This window comes from Pongo pygmaeus, chromosome 9 (assembly GCF_028885625.2).
Source record: "Pongo pygmaeus isolate AG05252 chromosome 9, NHGRI_mPonPyg2-v2.0_pri, whole genome shotgun sequence".
Taxonomy (NCBI): domain Eukaryota; kingdom Metazoa; phylum Chordata; class Mammalia; order Primates; family Hominidae; genus Pongo; species Pongo pygmaeus.
The window spans coordinates 67,062,186-67,080,823 of NC_072382.2; the positions used below are offsets into that span (position 1 = coordinate 67,062,186).

The 18,638-nt window shown below is 45.2% G+C and overlaps 1 protein-coding gene across 4 annotated transcripts in view; it reads left to right on the forward strand.

Moving 5' to 3' along the window:
• Positions 1-15,779, forward strand: part of DENND5A (DENN domain containing 5A) — a 128,436-nt gene extending 112,657 nt beyond the window's left edge. Inside the window, exons 13-23 of one of the 4 annotated variants that reach the window (XM_054438380.2) lie at positions 2,187-2,271; positions 3,868-3,952; positions 4,423-4,551; positions 7,472-7,593; positions 8,810-8,955; positions 9,516-9,634; positions 10,328-10,509; positions 11,121-11,203; positions 11,761-11,884; positions 12,501-12,635; positions 14,761-14,840. In XM_054438380.2, the coding sequence (XP_054294355.1) occupies positions 2,187-2,271; positions 3,868-3,952; positions 4,423-4,551; positions 7,472-7,593; positions 8,810-8,955; positions 9,516-9,634; positions 10,328-10,509; positions 11,121-11,203; positions 11,761-11,884; positions 12,501-12,635; positions 14,761-14,840 (1,290 nt within the window). Of the gene's footprint in view, positions 1-2,186; positions 2,272-3,867; positions 3,953-4,422; positions 4,552-7,471; positions 7,594-8,809; positions 8,956-9,515; positions 9,635-10,327; positions 10,510-11,120; positions 11,204-11,760; positions 11,885-12,500; positions 12,670-14,760 lie in introns of those variants that run through there. The other 3 variants (XM_054438375.2, XM_054438377.2, XM_054438379.2) reach the window with 3 other exon arrangements.
• Positions 15,780-18,638: the final 2,859 nt, after the last annotated feature.

An 18,638-nucleotide genomic window follows, 5' to 3' on the forward strand; every position in this document is an offset into this window, starting at 1 on the left:
CTTTGAAGTTGTTGGGTTTTAAGTTTATGAATTTTGTAGGAAATACAAACATACAGCCGGCTTATTTTGACAGCTTGCTGATCTATAGTGAGGGTTTCCTACCATTCAGATGTTTGATTTTTTTTCCCCAGAGTAGATCAAGTTTGTGAATAGAAACAAAATAGACCCTCAGTATTCTCATGGGGTATATCTTAAGACCTTAGATCTTCACATTCATTCCATAGCACAAAATTTTCCTCAGAAAGTATAACTTAAAAAGTTAAATGATCTTTTCAGAAGCATCTCGTGTAGCATAGTTATTAAGAGCAATGGTTTTGACATTAAGCTTGAATCCCAACACTCTGCTTACTAATGGTGTGACCTCTTACAAGTTACTTAACCTTTCCGATCCTCAATTTCTTCTTCTTTACAGAAAATAGGGATCGAGATACCTACCTTGTTAGACTGTTGGAAGCATTAATTAAAATATTGTATTTTGAACATCTGACATAGTGCTTAGTTCATAGTAAGCCTCAAGACCTGGTAGCTTCTATCATTATTATAGAACCAAAGTCATTTATAAAATTATTGTAATCTTACTAAAACAAACATACCACCTTTATATTATTTTATTATCTACATGGGAACATTTACCATGAATCTGAAATAAAGTTATCACTTAACAAGGGTTATGATGTACTGAACAATGATTAGAAAGAGACAAAGTAGTTGCTGGGTGACCAGCTGGGCTCACTCATTACCCGGGTGAATTGCTCCCTCACATCAGGCTTGCAAATACTATTCAGGTTTGTGCCTTGGTAAAATGACAAATTGCTACATGTCTCAAATGGTTTAAAGTGCAGTTCTTACCTTTCCAAACACCAAGGTTCTATTATATTGACTGTAGTTTATTTCAGCCATGCAGTTAAGTACCAGCCTACCTTTCTGCACATTTCTTCAACTATACCTTCAGTAGTAAATCCTTGCTATAGTGATGACTTACTCTCCCTGGCCTGCACTAACAACTTACAAGGTAGCCAAAGATACCACAGTTTCCCCCACTTAACAGAGAAGGAAACTGACATTCAGAGAAGTTCACCAAACTGCTTTGCCTATTTCACCAAGTAGCAAAATCAGGACTAGAACAATGTTTAAAGGAATAACTTTAAATATTTTAGGAAATTCAGGAGCTAAGATGGAAGCTTATAGGCTGGATATCCACTCCTCTGTGCAAAAGCCATCAAGCTGACATAAAACCAACAGACCATTTAGAGGATGATTGGTCATTTGCTTCTTTTTTTTTTTTTTTGAAGGGGAGCCTCCCTCTGTCACCCAGGCTGGAGTGCAGTGGCATGCTCCTGGCTCACTGCAGCCTCCACCTCCCAGGTTCAACTGCCTCTACCTCCCAGGTTCAAGTGATCCTCTTGCCTCAGCCTCCCGAGTAGCTGGGACAGCAGGCGTGTGCCACCACTCCCAGCTAATGTTTGTATTTTTAGTAAGGGTTTTGCTATGTTGGCTAGGCTGGTCTCAAACTTCTAACCTCAAGTGATCCGCCCGCCTTGGCCTCCCAGTGTTGGGGTTGGGATTACAGGTGTGAGACACTGTGCCTGGCCTGCTTTTTTCTTTCTTTCTTCTTCTTCTGTTTTTTTTTTGTGACAGCGTCTCACCCTGTCGCCCAGGCTGGAGTGCAATGGCGCGATCTCAGCTCACTGCAACCTCTGCCTCCCGGGTTCAAGCAATTCTTCTGCCTCCTGAGTAGCTGGGATTATAGCCACGCGCCACCACATCCTGCTAATTTTTGTATTTTTAGTAGAGACTGGGTTTCACCATGTTGGGCAGGCTGGAATCGAACTCCTGACCTCAAGTGATCTGCCCGCCTTGGCTTCCCGAAGTGTTGGGATTACAGGTGTGAGCCACCGTGCCCAGCTGCTTTTTTCTTTCTTATCCACTGGTCCCTTCCCAGGCTCTCTTTCCCATCTCATTTCTATTCCCAGTAGGGGACCCTTTCCTTTTTCTGTTACCTTCCATTGTTTGTATTTCTTCTGGATTTTAGTAAATTGATATATTTGCATACACTGTGTCCTGGAGGTACATTGAAACAAGAAACAGTACATTTATTTTTTTAGCAAAAGCTTCTATCTATATGTTGAAAGCCTTGACCCCTGAAATCTAAACTGATAGGTGTTTCTCCCTTGCATTGGTTCCAGGGGAAATCAGCCTTATGGTCCCACCTGTTACATTATCAGGACAACCGGCAGAGAAAACTCACATCAGGAAGCCTCAGTACCTCAGGTAAGATAGTCTCTGCATTGGAGAGTCTGCCTTCTCTCCACTTTTCCATCACCCACTGGAGTGATCACTTTGAAGCAAACTATTCCAGGTCAAAGAAGCCTTTGCTCTGGAATGTTTTCTCTTTTAAATATGGAGCCACCAGACTCTCTGAACCACCGAGCATACCAAAACCATGGCATTTGCTTTCATTATGTATTTCTATACCCTTTTTATTGGCAAGATAGAAAATTTATATGGGCAAGGGGCCAGTCTCAGAATGAATATGGGTTTTACTGTGGTACTGGTGTCCTGGGTTTGGAGCAGGCTGTTTTTAGAGTCTTTTGTTTTATTTCTCTGACATGAGCATTATGATTATCTATCCCGTCAGTCAAGAGAATTGCTGGTCAGTGTCCTTCCTTGGACCTCCTCAAAGTCAAGTCCTGGTGTGAATGATCCCTTATACTTCCTTTTTGTTTCTAACCTAATAAAAATGTCAGAGTTTGTGGCAACTCCAGAGGTCATCTAGTCCAGGACCTTTATTTTACAAGAGGAGGAAACGAGTCTAGAGAGGAATTGAATTTACTTAAGATCACAAAGTGAGCTCATGGAAGAGGCCAGAGAAGAGCCAGTCATCTTATCTCCTGCTCTGATGTTTAGACCATCCTACAGTGTCCTTTCCAGGGTAATCTCCCTCCTTCTTTTACTTCTTGGGTGCATTTCCCCTTCACATCATCCTTTTTCTCCACTCTCTGCCAGAACATTTGTTTACCTTTCTTGGATGCTTTTATCTTAATGGTAAAGGCGAGTTAAATGGGGTAAAAAGATGGGCATGAACTCATTGCCCTTGAACTAGTTGACCTTAACTAGCACTGAACCTGGGGAGATAATTGGCTAAAAACTAGGGACAAGAGTTCTCCAGGTAGGCTTATGAGGAATTTTTTTTGGCCCGCTTTCTGGATGTGTAAAAGCAGGTTCTTATTAAGAATGCTATAGAAGTCATTGCTGAGAAATAAACTGTAGCCAAAAATTCTCAACAGCTTGATGATGAAAATACTAAGTTTTAAACATTAGGCCAGACATGAGGATATAAAGGCATTATATCTTCTCTTCTCCTAGAGGTCCTGTCATTCTGGAACAGAACCAGAACATTCTTGTTCTTTATACATTCTCTTGGGCTTTTGTAGGCTGCTGTGAAGCCAGAACAGGATGTGAGTAGTGGCTCCAAGTGGAAGCACTGCTTCTATGGATCATGATGAGAGCATGGTAGACTAGGAGCCACGAGATCTGTGTTCCAGTACTGACTTTGCTGCTTGGTGACGTAGGCAAAGCAGCTAACCTCTCTGAATGTCATTTTCCTTCTCTGTTAAGTGGGGGAAATTGTGATATCTTTTTTGCCTACCTTATAAATTGTTAGAGAATTAAATGAGATAGTATCCATAAAAATGTAAAATTTGATCTCTAGTAGGAATTTCATAAATATTTATGAAACGATCAATTAAAGTGTTACCATTGTAACCAACTGTTTCCCATAGCAATTCGTGATTTAAGATAAGGGAAGGGTAGTCAGCTATTTGGATATTCAGATCTCTTTGGACATGACCAACTTGTTTATTCTAGGAATACTTCTTGATTCAGAACGTAGGAAGTCTGATGCCAGCTCACTCATGCCTCCCCTGAGGATCTCCCTGATTCAGGATATGAGGTCAGTATGGGCTCACATGTAATAAGCCACTAAAATTCTGTTTTCAGTTGCTGCTTAGGTGTCCACTTTAAGTAACAAGGTCTCAGTGTCTGCTACAGCATCTCAGCTAACATGGAAGCCCTCCTAATCACAAAGCCTTGTGTTTCATAATACATTTGTAAAGCTATACAAACAGTTGGGTTTCCTGGCATTTCTGGAGGTGAGGGAGCATAGGAGAGTATCTCAGACCCTAAGAGCTCAGAGTTAGCCTGGCTTTTTAAGGGCTGTACTGTCTTTTTTCCTCCCAAAATATGGTGAGCCTATCTGATAAAGCTACATGGAAGCCCAGTATTTGGAGAATATAGAGATAGGCTCTCCCAGGGTGGGATAGGGCTGTCTCAGCAGGTCTCCTTTGGCTTTACAGGTAAGTTATTGGCAGTGAGTTCATCTCCCATCCCACCCTCCACTTCCTTTTTACATTCTTCCTCCAGGCACATCCAGAACATTGGGGAAATCAAGACTGATGTGGGAAAGGCCAGAGCATGGGTGCGACTGTCCATGGAAAAAAAGTTACTTTCCAGACACCTGAAGCAGCTCCTCTCAGACCATGAGCTCACCAAGTAAGGCTGCTCCACCAGGAGTAGAAGCAGTCTCCCAGGAATGGAGGGAAGAGATTGGAAACTTGTGTGGGGAGGGGGAGTATTCAGTGTGACATTGCTGCTGTATTCAGCTAACCTCTTTGCTTATGAAGGTTTTGCAGTATTTCCTCTTCTCCCTTTTTATCAGTAGAAGAATACTTCCGCTATATTGGTTCTCCCTGTCTTAACCTGCATGCCCAAAACTAGCTTTCTTAGAGAGGTAGTGAAAAGGATGAGGTCTTCCTCTCCTTCCTGTATTCAGGTGACATGTATACCTCTTGGACATAAGGCATTTCCTTTGTCTCTTTCCTGTTCTGGGGAGCAAAGGATTGGAGAATTAAAAGGAAACTTCTGAGATGTCCTTTTCTCTCTCTTGTTCAACACATCATACCCTTCACCCTCTCAGGATGTCTGTAGCCTTTTCTTGTCTGTACTTCTGCATGACCCTAGTCCCTGTCCACACTCTACCTGGTAAACTTCTTCAGGGCCCAGTTTTCTTTCCCAGAGTTTTCCTGGACTCCCCAGAAACGTGGTTCATCCCTCCTCCAGGCATGCATAACATTTGTTAGAATATTTGTTCATCCCCTTTTCACCACGATGTGCTGTATTATCATTGTCTATTTGCTTGCTACTTACTGAAGTTTGCTTTCATTGAAGGCATAAACCTGTCCCTTTTCCAAGGCTGAGCATGTTGCTTAGCATCCACTAGGGATTCAGCCAGCCCACATAAAAGGTGTGCATAGCTGCACAGACAGGAGGTGGACAACCTATGAAGAGTATATCTTGATAGAATGTCCCTCAGTCTCTGGGATTTCCAGCTAGCCCCCAAGACTGTTTGTAGCTTGGAGATGGGATAAGGTGGAGGTAGAGTTGTATATTCATGGGGGCTGTATATTCATGAGACCCATTGAATTCTAAATTCCAAAGGAAGAAATGAGTTAGCTCCCATATAGGGAGCCTAAACTCTTTCTCCTTAACTTGTCTGCAGTGACTAATACCATGTAGTGCCCCCTTTACCTTGAAACTCACTTTATGTGGCTGCCATGACCTTAAACCATCTTGTTCTCTTTCTCCCCTTACTCTTTGCACAGTGTTGGCTTTCACCATCTTCAATTCTTTGCATGCACACACTTTCTTTGTTGCTTTCTCGCTTGCTCTCTTACTTGGTGATCTCACCCATTCTCATGACTTCTCTCACCTCTAAGCAGGAGTTGCCCACATCTGAAGTTCTAGCCCTGACATGTCTTTTGAACTCCACTCCTGCATTTATTTCCATTCTGATATTCTACCTTTAGCTCAGAGAGAACAAAAGCAAGCTTCACAGAGTCTTCACCATAACTACTTTACTCTCAGATTTTTTGTTAATGTCACCGCTGTGCTCTCTGAAAAGCTTACCCCCACTTCTTCTCCGTACCTACATTGAAAATTTGGAGTCGGTTTTGACTTCTTGCTTTGCTTTATCTCCTACATACAGATTTCAGGTTCTTCACCTCTGTCCCACCTGTCTCCTTACCATTTTTACTGCACAGACTTAGTTTAATCCTCACTTCCCTTTCACTTCTCATCTGCACTAAATTTAAATTTCCTGAAGTTGGTCATGGCTGTCTCTTTTTCTAGGGCAAATTGCAGAAACCCCTTACTTACTGGGCAGGTTGCAAACTCCTTAGTTTAAAATTTTAGGACCTTCCTTCATTTGAATAGCCTTTTTTTTTTCATTTGACACCTTTGGTACAATAGCCTAACTTAGTCTCATTGCTAACTGATCACTTCCCTGAACCCTCAACTCCAGCCAAACTGGCTTCCAAACCTGTCTGTACAACAGTTGTCTAAATTTCTGCTGCCCTTCAGGTCCCTCTTGTTCTAGAAGGCCTTCCAGGACCACTGAAGCATATGGCTCTTTGAATTCCCAGAAACAGCCTTTTGTTTGATTATTCATTGTGAGCAGTCCTATACCATGGCCTTTACCTGATTTATTCACTTAGATTGCATTTGAGGATAGGCGCTTTCCTCTCCAGCACCTGGACATAACAGGCCTGGGTTGATAAATTATCTGTTGAAAGTGCCTTATAAACCTGGCTAGGTAGAACCTCACAGTTCTGAATTCTATACCTCTCTGGCCATGGTGATTGCAGCTTGGGCAACCAGGACAGTTGTCTTCTTTTGTTCTTTGTGTTGAAGGCCTGCACATTTGGCTCTGGGTGTCTCCTCTATTTGGGGGAAGATATCATTGCTTTGAAGCTGCAGAAGGCCTGGAATGTCAGGCAAAGGAGTTGACCTCTGATGAATAGGCAGTGAAAATGAAGGGAGAAAGTTTGAAAAAAGGGGAAGGATATGATCTGCATGGCTCTTCCTTGCCTGTGACCTGGATCAGAGGCGGGAGCAGAAGCCTGCCCTTTATCGCCTCTGAATCTGTCCTGGGCTTACACCTCCCATTCAGAGCAGTGTTCTGACTTCTGGCTCTCAGATCTACTCTGGGTTCGAAACTAGGCCTGATGATGAATGGTGACCACAGACCTTCATCCACTGCCACTCATATACCATACACTAGCTGACAGCCTAGCTAGAAGCCTGAGAAGACCTGTGTCATCCTTGATGGAATTTCATTCCAGCCCTTAGTTTAGAAAAGGAGATTTCATGACTTCTGACACTTGACATTATAGTAACATCAGCATACCTTGGACACAGGCAGTATTTGATTTTTGTTGTTCCTGCTGTAGCTTAAACCGTTGTCCCTCTGTCCCTTAGTTAGAGTAGCTAGCTTTGTTCCTTTATAGGGTGAACCTAAGGAACTTGAGGCTTGACATCTTATGCTTCCCTTAGCTGTCTCCTTCCAGAACTGAAAATTCTAGTTTCTTTCCCTTCCTTTTGGTCGGAGACTGATGTGTTGCCTCCTCTCCAACAGAAAGTTATATAAGCGCTATGCCTTCCTGCGCTGTGATGACGAGAAGGAGCAGTTCCTCTATCACCTCCTGTCTTTCAATGCCGTCGATTACTTTTGCTTCACCAATGTCTTCACAACTATCCGTGAGTAGCCCTGTGCTCCCAGCTGGCCTTCTCAAGGCAGTCTTTATGAACCTGCCTGAGACTCACTCATTGTCCCCTTTTTAAAGAAAGAAGATTATCCCTTGTACTTTCTATTTGTCTTTTGCCTCTGTGGGGAGAGAGGTGCACTTGCCCTCCTTAGAGGTTGTGTTTTCTCTGAAGTTTCTCATTCTTGTTCTGAACTGGAGAGCTCAGTCTTTTTTGCCATTGTGTTGTCGGTGTTGTCCTAGGCACTGCTCTGGGAGCCTAAGCTGATGAAGGTGGAGTGGAGTCAGTTGAGCTGATGCAGTTTACCTCCCTCCCTGCATACCCACAAAGAATCTCCCTTTTATTTTCACCTGAGAGGTTCACTTGGCATCACAGAATGTTTCAGACCAGGCTGAAGGGAAAAAGAGCTCTTTCCTGAGGTAGCAGAAAGAACTCCAGATGCCAGTGGGAGATTTGAGTCTGGGCTCAGCTTTGGCTAACTCATTATGTGTCTGTGAGCAGAATCTATCCTGCTGTGAGTCCCAGTCTCTCTATTTACAGAATAGGGAAGAGGTTTCAATATGGTCTAATTCCCTTTGAGCCTCATCTTTCCCTGATGCCAGGATTCTCTACTGGGTGGAGGGTAGTCTCTGAGTTTGCCACATGTCTAGTTCTTTGGCCAGTTACTCAGCAGCATGGACTCTTGTTTCTATCTGATGCTGCGTCTTCCCTTTTAGAGACTAGGGCTATGGGCTTAATGGAAATAGCCCTGGACTGGAATTTAGAAGACCCGAGGCAAACTGTTTCTTTCTCTGTGCCTTGGAAAAAGGATTGCAATACTTCCTCTTCAAAGATTGTTATGATTGTTATTAGGGTTCATGAGATGATAGACTGAAGAGTGCTCTAAAAAGCAGTTCAGTACAATGTTAGGAGTTGGGGATATTGTTTAACGAACAGGTTCATTTAGCTCAGAGCCTGCAGATAGGCTTGGATCTTTGATGTTTGGGTGATAAGCCTGAGAGGAGTGAAATTGAGGAGGGGCCGTGGTGTAGTTGGCTAATATTCTACATCAGCCAGGGACTAGGTCCTGGGGCTCTGTTGTTCCAGGGCTCTGTTTGAGCTGAGATAGGAGCTACAGTTGTGCCAGCTTGCCTGGAGCAGGTCAGAGTCCCATCTGGTATGGGAAGGAGTCCTGATTCTCCTCAATACTTTTGTGGCTTCCCCTAAACAGTGATCCCGTACCACATTCTGATCGTACCAAGCAAGAAGCTGGGGGGCTCCATGTTCACTGCCAACCCATGGATCTGTATATCAGGAGAATTGGGTGAGACACAGATCCTGCAGATTCCCAGGAATGTGCTAGAGATGACCTTCGAGGTATGTGTTGTTTGGGGCCACAGCTCTGTGGGGATCTGAGTTTGCAACAGCTGCTTTGGGGAGTTTTCTGCAGGGTTTTTCAGAGGGCTTGCTATGTACAGTGTAATGCATCAGCATAGCTGACCTTCCTGAGATGATCTGAGGCTGGAGCCAAAGACTGACCCTGAGGAGGGGGACCCCACCCTGTCTAAACAATGTCTGTTTAGAAGGCACTTACTTGTCTGGACTTGCACATCTCTCCATGCATAGTGTGTTGAGAAGTCCCCAAGAGTTCTTTCAGCTACTCAGCCCACCTGTTCCCAGAGACCTCAGAACCCACTTCCAGAACCTCTTGCTCCCAGACCCTATTCTTCTAGGTAGAGTGTTTTCTTTCTCAGCCTTGGGCGCCCCCATGAGATAGTGCTGTACCGCAGTTCTGGCGGTATGTAGAGCCATGACCTCTAAGCCTGCAGATGCTGAGGGGTCAGGTTGCAGGCAGCCAGTCAGATCTGTGCCTCCGAGAACTACTGTTCTTTTCTCTGATTTTCCTGACCTACCTCATCTTCTCTATTCTCTAATAGTGCCAGAACTTGGGGAAGCTTACTACTGTCCAGATTGGCCATGATAACTCTGGGCTGTATGCCAAATGGCTGGTGGAATATGTGATGGTCAGGAATGAGATCACAGGACATACCTACAAGTAAGTGTTCCCTCAGGCTATAAGGTAGAAGGGCAAGGTGTGTCTATAGGAGATCTTTGATGCTTGGGTATGTGGAGTTCCCAAGGAGACCCTTTAGGTTGTGATAACCTGAGGCAACTTCCTGTTTGGCTCTGCCTCATACACTTGAAAGTAAGTAGAAGGAGGGTTTCTTCTGTGTTTTTTTGAGACGGAGTCTTGCTCTGTCACCTAGGCTGGAGTGCAGTGGCGTGATCTTGGCTCACTGCAGCCTCTGCCTCCTGGGCTGAGGCGATTCTCCTGCCTTAGCTCCCCGAGTAGCTGGGATTATAGGCATGCGCCACCATGCCCAGCTAATTTTGTGTTTTTAGTAGAGACAGGTTTTGCCATGTTGACCAGGCTGGTCTTGGACTCCTGACCTCAGGTGATCCGGCCACCTCGGCCTCCCAAAGTGCTGGGATTACAGGCATGAGCCATCAGGCCCAGCCAGAAGGAGGGTTTCTAGGTGAAGATGTGTGGAATTGCTGTGCCCAGATCCCAGGCCACCTATGCCACTCAGGGGGTTTCTCTGATGATACATGGTGGAACCAGGAGAGCGTTGAAGGAGTCTCTATCCTGGTTTCAGAGCCTATCTCCAGGGATTGGCTTTGTTGATGGCTCTGGCTGTGAGCAGCAGGGAGGAGCTGGCTCTCTGACAGTCCATTGTCTGACCTTCAGGTTCCCGTGTGGCCGGTGGTTAGGGAAGGGCATGGATGATGGAAGCCTGGAACGGATCCTAGTTGGGGAGCTGCTCACATCCCAGCCTGAGGTGGATGAGAGGCCATGCCGGACCCCGCCACTGCAGCAGTCCCCCAGTGTCATCCGGAGGCTTGTTACCATCTCACCCAACAACAAGCCCAGTAAGTGGGAGGAGGGGTTGGGCCCTCATGCCATACAGTCTAGGGAATGGGTGGATCTCTGTGAGCCCTGATAATGGCAGCCTGGATCCCAGCCTGTGCAGCTGCCTCAGGAAGCACTTCTGCTAACAAAGCCACCACACGCATATGGCACCCTCCTCTTATGAATCATTGAGAGCATTTGGCTTTCTCCTTAGAGGGCTGGCAGGAGAGGAGAGAACTCATGCTGCCAAACCTGGGCGCTGTATATATTCATGCATGATCCATTAAAGGAGAGGGGTCTACTTTCTGGCCTTCCCCTTCCTGATTCCTGGGCTTCACAGCCAAGGCATAGCTCTCTTTTGGTTGCCCGCAATTCCAAGGTAAAATGGAAAATAAACTTTACCAGCATTTCTTAGAGATAGAACTCTAAGGTATTAGCTTTTGTGTTTTTCCCCCAAGATTTGCGGAAGAGCTAAATCAGCAAAGCTGGGTGGGCAAGAGCCTCTGCTTCCTAGGGTCCAGCTGCCCTGCCTCTCCTATGGGCCCTCCCCATGTCCTCAGTCTCCTGCTCAGGCAGCTAAGCACTGTTAGCCTCAGAGATTGGTTAGGGATGTCTGCTTGATTTTTATTAGAGCTGAACACTGGGCAGATCCAGGAGTCCATCGGGGAGGCAGTCAATGGCATTGTGAAGCACTTCCATAAGCCTGAGAAAGAGGTGAGCCTTCCTGCCCTCCAGTCCAGGGACTTACATTGAATAAGAGAGAATAATTTTGTTTTTCCAATTATCTTGTTATGCTCTTCCAGGCCCATGTGCTGTGGACACCCTAGAGTCTTGTAGAGTGTGTGCCTCAGCTAGTTGGAGATGGAGCAGACTCCTTCCTCTGGGGGCCTTTGCCTCAGGTTACCCTGTTTTCCCTCCATACTAATGACCCAATAGAGTCCCTGGGCCCCTAGTGAACAGTGCCTATTCCTGTCCTCTTCTAGATTTGCCTGGGTCTCCTTGAATAGTGGCCACACTGGCTTTGTCCTCCAGTGGAGAATCTCCTTGTGTGTGACCCAGATCCATCATCTCTTCTTTCATCCATTTATTCAACAGCTCTTCACTGGGAGCTGCTCTGAGCCAGGCACTGTGCCAGGTGTTAGGGAAACAGACAAAGTCCTGGCCTGTCTTTCGCAGCCCTTCCAACTCTGGGCTGTGGGTTTAGGGATGCAGTGGTGGGAGGGCAGCACGGCTGAGACAAGCCTGGCACCCTCCCCTGTTTCCTTACGTAGCGAGGCAGTCTGACGCTGTTGCTCTGTGGAGAGTGTGGCCTTGTCTCGGCCCTGGAGCAGGCTTTCCAGCATGGATTTAAATCGCCCCGGCTCTTCAAAAATGTCTTCATTTGGGATTTCCTGGGTGAGTTGAGCTGGAGTATGAGGGTGGGAGAAGCATGTAGAGATATAAGGGGACTCACCAATATAGCATGGGTGCTGACCACTCTGAGAGGCAGAACCCAAATTAGATGACTCTCAGATCTCATTTGTTTGCTCTGGTTTTTCTTGAAGGGAATGACAAGAGCTCTCCTCCCCTCCTTGGTAAATGCTTACCTCTTGAGAATTGGACAGAAAAGATTCTTCTAGACATGTGTTATTTAGTATGGACTTAATCCTGAGTCCTCACACTTTCTCCTTATAGATCCCAAAGCCCAAGTTGAGCGTATTGGAGCCCCAAGCCCTATGTTACACCCATATGGAGAATTTTCATGCAAGAAACCATCCTCAGAATTTTTTGTGTCTTTAGACTAGGGAAAAGGAACATCTTTATATCAAGGGCCACATAAATAAATTTAAAAAACAAGAAGGATAGGGAAGCTAAGGATCATTTTGAAACATGACCAGTGACATCAGAACACTTGTGCTATTCTCATTAAGTTACCTGCGTGGACTTGGAGAGGCCCATGGCAAGTGGCCTGTAGGACCATCAGGTTGGTGTTGAGAGCCTTTTCACTGGCAAGCTTTTCTACTCTTCACAGAAAAAGCACAAACCTATTATGAGACATTGGAGCAGAATGAAGTAGTCCCTGAGGAAAACTGGCATACAAGAGCCCGGAACTTCTGCCGATTTGTCACTGCAATCAACAATACTCCCCGGAACATCGGCAAGGATGGCAAGTTTCAGATGCTGGTGTGCTTGGGAGCCAGGTACTGCAGACCCAGGGCCCAGAGTGCACAGCCTTGGTGGTGGTGTTGGAGGCCTGGTGTAGTGCAGGGGTGAAGAATGGCTCATCAGGTGCCCTTAGGGAGATGAGGCCTTAGAAGGTTTCCTAGAAGCCCTGAATTTCCTTTGTGTATCGTGTATGGTCACACACTGCATAAAATGTGCTGCATAACAACATTTGTCAGTGATGGACGTTTATGGGATGATGGTCCTATAAGATTATAATATTCTGTTTTTACTGTACCTTTTATAGTTTGAGATATGTTTAGATACCCAAATACTTAACCATTGTGTTTTAGTTGCCTACAGTATTCAGCACAGTATTCCTTCATTTTTATTCTTCAGGCTGCTTTGGCAGGAAGCTCCAGAAGAAGTGTAGAAGAGCAGGCCTGGGGGCTGGTGACAGGGCTGTACCAATTTGTAGCTTAGGAGCAACAGGCTAGACGTATAGTAGGCTCTACCATCTAGGTTTGTATGAGAACCCTATAAAGTTCACACGGTGACGAAACTAATGACACATTTCTCAGACTGTATCCCTGTCATTAAGCAACACGTGACTTATGTGTGTGGTGATCTGTCGGGGTAGGGATGAGAGCGTGTATGTAACTTGGGGCGGAGGGGCCCCATTTTGAAAGGAAAGATCAAAATCACACCACTCGGAAGTTTGAAGCAGAGTATATCTAGTTATTCCTTCATTAGACATTTAAATAGCCTTATGGAAGTTGGTAGGAAGAGAGCTGAATAAAACGTGGCCCCTTACCATTTATTTATTTATTTATTTATTTATTTATTATTTATTTATTTTGAGATGGAGTTTCGCTCTTGTTGCCCAGGCTGGAGTGCAATGGTGCGATCTCGGCTCACCACAACCTCCGCCTCCCGGGTTCAAGTGAGTCTCCTGCCTCAGCCTCCCGAGTAGCTGGGATTACAGGCATGCGCCATCACGCCTGGCTAATTTTGTATTGTTAGTAGAGACGGGGTTTCTCCATGTTGGTCAGGCTAGTCTTGAACTCCTGACCTCAGGTGATCTGCCTGCCTTGGCCTCCCAAAGTGCTGAAATTACAGGCATGAGCCACCATGCCCGGCCACCATTTAGAAGCTTACTTGTCCTAATTAAATACAGAGCATGGAAGAAGGTTTTGAGGGTCCAAAAATGAAGTGTACATTCATACAATATGCTGAAAAGGTAGAGGAAAAAGATCAGAGAAGACTTCAGGGAGGAGTTGGTATTTAAGTGAGCCTTTAATGGAAGGAAATAACAGAACGTGGCAAGGGCAGTAATAGGAAACACAGTTGAAAGGAGGATAGGGCCCCTGAGCTGGGACAGAGAAAGATTCTTTTCATATTAGTACAAAGTTGTTTCATCAGGGGACTGAAGTAATATTAATCTGATATTATGGGCGGTATGCATTAGAGTGGACAAGATTGTTAGGGGCTATTCCTGTAGGTCAGGTGAGAGAGCATGAAGCTCAAATAAACTTAAGGCGGTTTATTCAGGCTGCATAAAGGGAGAGAACTGGCATAGTGGTTAAAAACAGACTCCAGAACCGCATTCACTAGGTTCAGATCTCAAGTTATCCATACTAGCCATGTGATCTTGGACAAGCTACTTAACTTCCATCTACCCCACTTTCTTCATCTATAAAGTGGAGATAATAATAGTACCTACCTCATATCATAGGGTTATCATGAAGATTAAATCTCTTATGTCAGTGCCAGCACATGTTGAGTGCTGTGTGAGGTTAGTGCTTATTATTATTCCTGGTGGTGGTAGCTGTGGGAGGAGAGAAGCTCTGGGAGACACCAGTGGTGGGGCTGTCTAGGCAGGGTGAGGGAGGCAGGGGAGGAGGAGGCCTGGGGGCTCGTGACAGGGCTGATTTGGGTCAGGTTTGTTTGGTGTCCTGGAGCTGAAAGACCTCTTTGCCAGTCCCTGTTTGGGAAAGGGGGGTGTGGGGAGCTGTCAGCTTCTCCAGCTTCAGACTTAGTTCATGATTTCCTCCTTGGCCTTGCACTAACTGTCTCTCTTCCTTTTCCTTTGCCCCTCTGACCGGCCTGGACTGCTCCCGCTCTGCCAGAGATCACCTCCTACACCACTGGATTGCCCTGCTGGCTGACTGCCCCATCACTGCACACATGTATGAGGATGTGGCACTGATCAAAGACCATACACTTGTCAATTCCTTGATTCGTGTGCTGCAGACATTGCAGGAGTTCAACATCACGCTGGAGACATCCCTTGTCAAGGGCATCGACATCTGACCTCCCAGCACCAGCCAGCAGCAGGACTGAGACTCACCCTGCAGCTCTGACCTTTCTTCCCAAAGGGACTTAAGCGATTGTGCAGGAGTAGGAGACAAAATGTACACTCACTGTAAAAAGAAAACTAGAGGATTTTTGGAATAAATAATCTATTTTAGAGTTTATTTGCTGATTTGCTTTTTACACACTTTCATGTGAAAGAGTGATAGGGAGAGGGAGCGAGGCTGGTGCTGCTTATTTTGAAGCTGGTGCCCTCCCTCGCCGTGGCCACATGCTGGAAGCCTGAGGCCTCCCTGGACTGAGCCTGTGGCACTGCGTGCGGGACAGTTATGTTTCCTTGCCCCGTCGCATTAATGAGGCCCTTCCACATCATTTTTAAACTAATGTTTTCTATATTAACATTATTATGGATATTTGGCTTTCATAGGCCACACACAGGTGTGCTGCGCGGGAAGCCCCATACTCCAATCAAAGGAATTTTTAGTAGTGCCTCTAAGCAAGCACTGATGAGTCAGTCCCACATATTTTCTTTTTTGTCAGTATTATTCGGGAAGGAGACATGCCAGGATGTGTCATCGTGCCAAATACCACATTTCCTGTTGGCACAGTTTCACAGAAGTAAACATAAGCATGTTTTAACAGGTTTTTCTTTTCTTTTTTCTTTTTTAAAATGTTTTATTTATTTAACCTGCCATTGTGTGTTTTTAAGTATTTTTTTAAGGAAAGGAAAAGCTTGTCACAATCTAACTAGCTATGTTATTATTATTAAATTTATGTTTTGCAACTTAGAAACCAGCTACAGTATGGCCCACTTAATAAAACACCTGAAACAAAACTGCATGGATCACTGATTTTTATGGAGGTTTGTGAGCAGTGGGTGGCTGCGGGTGCAGTTGGGTCCATCTGTGAGGATGGTCTTGTGGCATCACCTCTCTACCTGCAGGCTCGGGGTTGTGGCCTGCCCAGGATGCCCCTGAGGGCCTGGGGTCTCCTGGGTCCTTCTGCTCGCAGTGCTAGGAGCTTTCCTAGCTGTTATGTGGCTGATTCACAGGGATACAGACGCGGTTCTTTCCCCACTCCACAGAGGAGACTGAGACACAGGAGGGAAAAGACCTGGCCAGGGGTGCAGAGGTTGTCACTTGACTGAGACAGGATGGGCCCTTTCTTGAGAGGGTAAGGGAGACCAGGTGTGGGAAGCTGGGGGTCGGGGGAAGCTCTTGAAAGAAAGGTTTGCTTTCCTGGGGATGGCAGGTGGGAGACCTTTATGAGAGGTCCGGCTTCCTTCATTTTTATTCTTTAGGCTGCTTTGGCAGGAAGCTCCAGAAGAAGTGTAGTGTGATCAAATCAGGCACCTCAGACCAATCAGTGCCCTCTTTTATGCTTCCCTGGTTTGCATGCACTTTCCCTTTGCCTGGAATGCCTCCTCTTCACCCACTTTGTGTTTGTTGTTCAGGGTTTACTTTAGCAGTCACCTGCTGTGAAGTGTTCCCCAATCTCCCTAAGCAGTTAATCATTCCATCCTTGTGCTCCTTCATTTTCTTAGATGCTGGCATCTCCTCTCTGGATTGTCATTGCCTGCTTTCGCGTCAGGCTCAGCCCCTGCACCGTGAGCTCCCAGAGGGAAGAGGGGGATCTCTTGTCTGTCTCCATCCCCTGGGCCTGGCAGGTGGTAAATGCTTCTGAAGAGATGAGGAAAGGGCCCAGAGAGCTGCAGCGCAGCGTCCTGCCTGCAGAGGGGGTGAGAGGCCGCACTGCAGCCATCTGCCTGGAGCCCACGGACAGAGCTTTAGTTCTTTCGGAGAAGGCGGAGGAAAGGGGAAGGAAGGTAGGCAGTACCTCTGGAGCAGGAAGTGGGATTCTTGGCTGGGCAGGAAGGGCAGCATGGAACTCAGCTGTATGTGTTTATATTGGGCCTAGGCCTGAGCTTACCTTAAGCCAGGTGCTGGGACCAACTATTTCCTTGCTCTTTCTAACAGCTGATCCTACTCGCTTTCTACTGTGTTTAGTTTTGTAATCTTCTGCAAATCCGTTTTGGAATGATGTGTGATATAAGAGAACAGACCTGTTTAGTAGCTCAAGATTTCAAGGACACTTGAGTCAACTGCATTCTTCTGTGTAGGGCCCAGCCAGGCCTCTCCAGTGGCCCTGGGTAAATCAGGTGTGTTTGGTTCACTCAGCAAGCAGCCCTGCCTGCCTCAGCTTCTGCACGTGCTCTGCTTCAGAGCTTCCCAGACTCTGAGATTTCAGGGACTGATAAATAAACAAGCAAGCAAAGGAACTCTGTGAATTACTATAAAGCAAGCACCCTTGTAATCACCACGCAGGTCAAGAATAGAACTTTGCCAGCCCCCCAGGGTCCTCCATGTTCCCCCTTCCCCATCACAGTCCCAGCACCTCCCTTCTTCCATCTTGACTTTTATAAGTAATAATTTCGTTGAGTTTCTTTATTGTTTTGTCACCCAAATGTGCATCCCTACATGCTATAGTCTTACTGTCCTTTTAAAAAAACTTGATACATCTTTTAAGTCTCTTTTAATCTAAAGGGTCCCCTCCACCCCTTTCCTTTTCTTACAAATTGTTGAAGATTTTAAGCCATTTGATCTGTAGTTTTTCACAGCCTGGGTTTTTGCTAATTTCATGCCTGTGGTGCAGTTCAGTATACTCCCTTATCCTCAGCATTTCCTGCAGATCAGCAGCTAGATCTAGACAATTTGCCTCAGGTTGATCCCTTTGATAAGACTCTAGGTAGTGGTGTGCTCATTTAGCAAGAAGCACATAACATCTGTTTTTCACTTTTGTTATGTTAGCAGCCACTGATGCTCAATGCCTACATCCAGCAAGTAATTCACTGGGGATTGCAGCATGGGGATATTCTAATCTATCATTTTCTCTTCATTTATTAGATGGAATAATTTTATAAGGACACATTGTCTCTCATCTACTGTTTGATTTCCCAGTAGAGTTTGTGTGGGAAAGGCAGATAAGTGCTTAATTCTTTCCTTTTATTTACCCAACTTTTAAGAATGAACTGGTTCTTTGTTATCCTCAGAAGGTGACTGTTTTTTAAACAAGGGATTATGAACTCATGAGTTTAAATGTATTTGATAGGCTTCATCTCATTGCAATTATTATCTTTATTGTCCTGCCTTTGGCCTTTGGGAGCCTCTTTAAGTTGGTTCCTGAGTTGTTTTGACACAACTCTAGTTGTCTTTGATATCTGGTTTGTTTTCTGGTATTGCAAGATGTTCTAGGCTCACTTTATTCATTTTCTGTCCTAGACTTGGAATCAGTCATTTCTCCAAAAAGCCCTGGTTTCCTTAAGTGGGAAATGGTATTGCAAGACCATAATTGGACACTAGAAATTCTCACTGTTACTGGTAGATCATTGGTTCTAGGCCTATTCAGTAGACAGAGCTTTGATTATATTTAAATATAACATTTTTATACATTTAATATAGACATCTAGAAATAAAGATATATAGTAAATATGTATTTTTAAAGAAAGTGAAGGTCTTGGAATATGTATTTTTAAAGATAGTGAAGGTCTTGGAATTATATATGTTAAATGCATATATAAATATGTATGTGTACATGAGTGTGTATACACACATGCATCTATGGTACCCCATGATTTTACAGTGTTACTTCTGATTCCAATTCAGGATTATAGGGTGCCTTAGTCCGTTTAATGCGG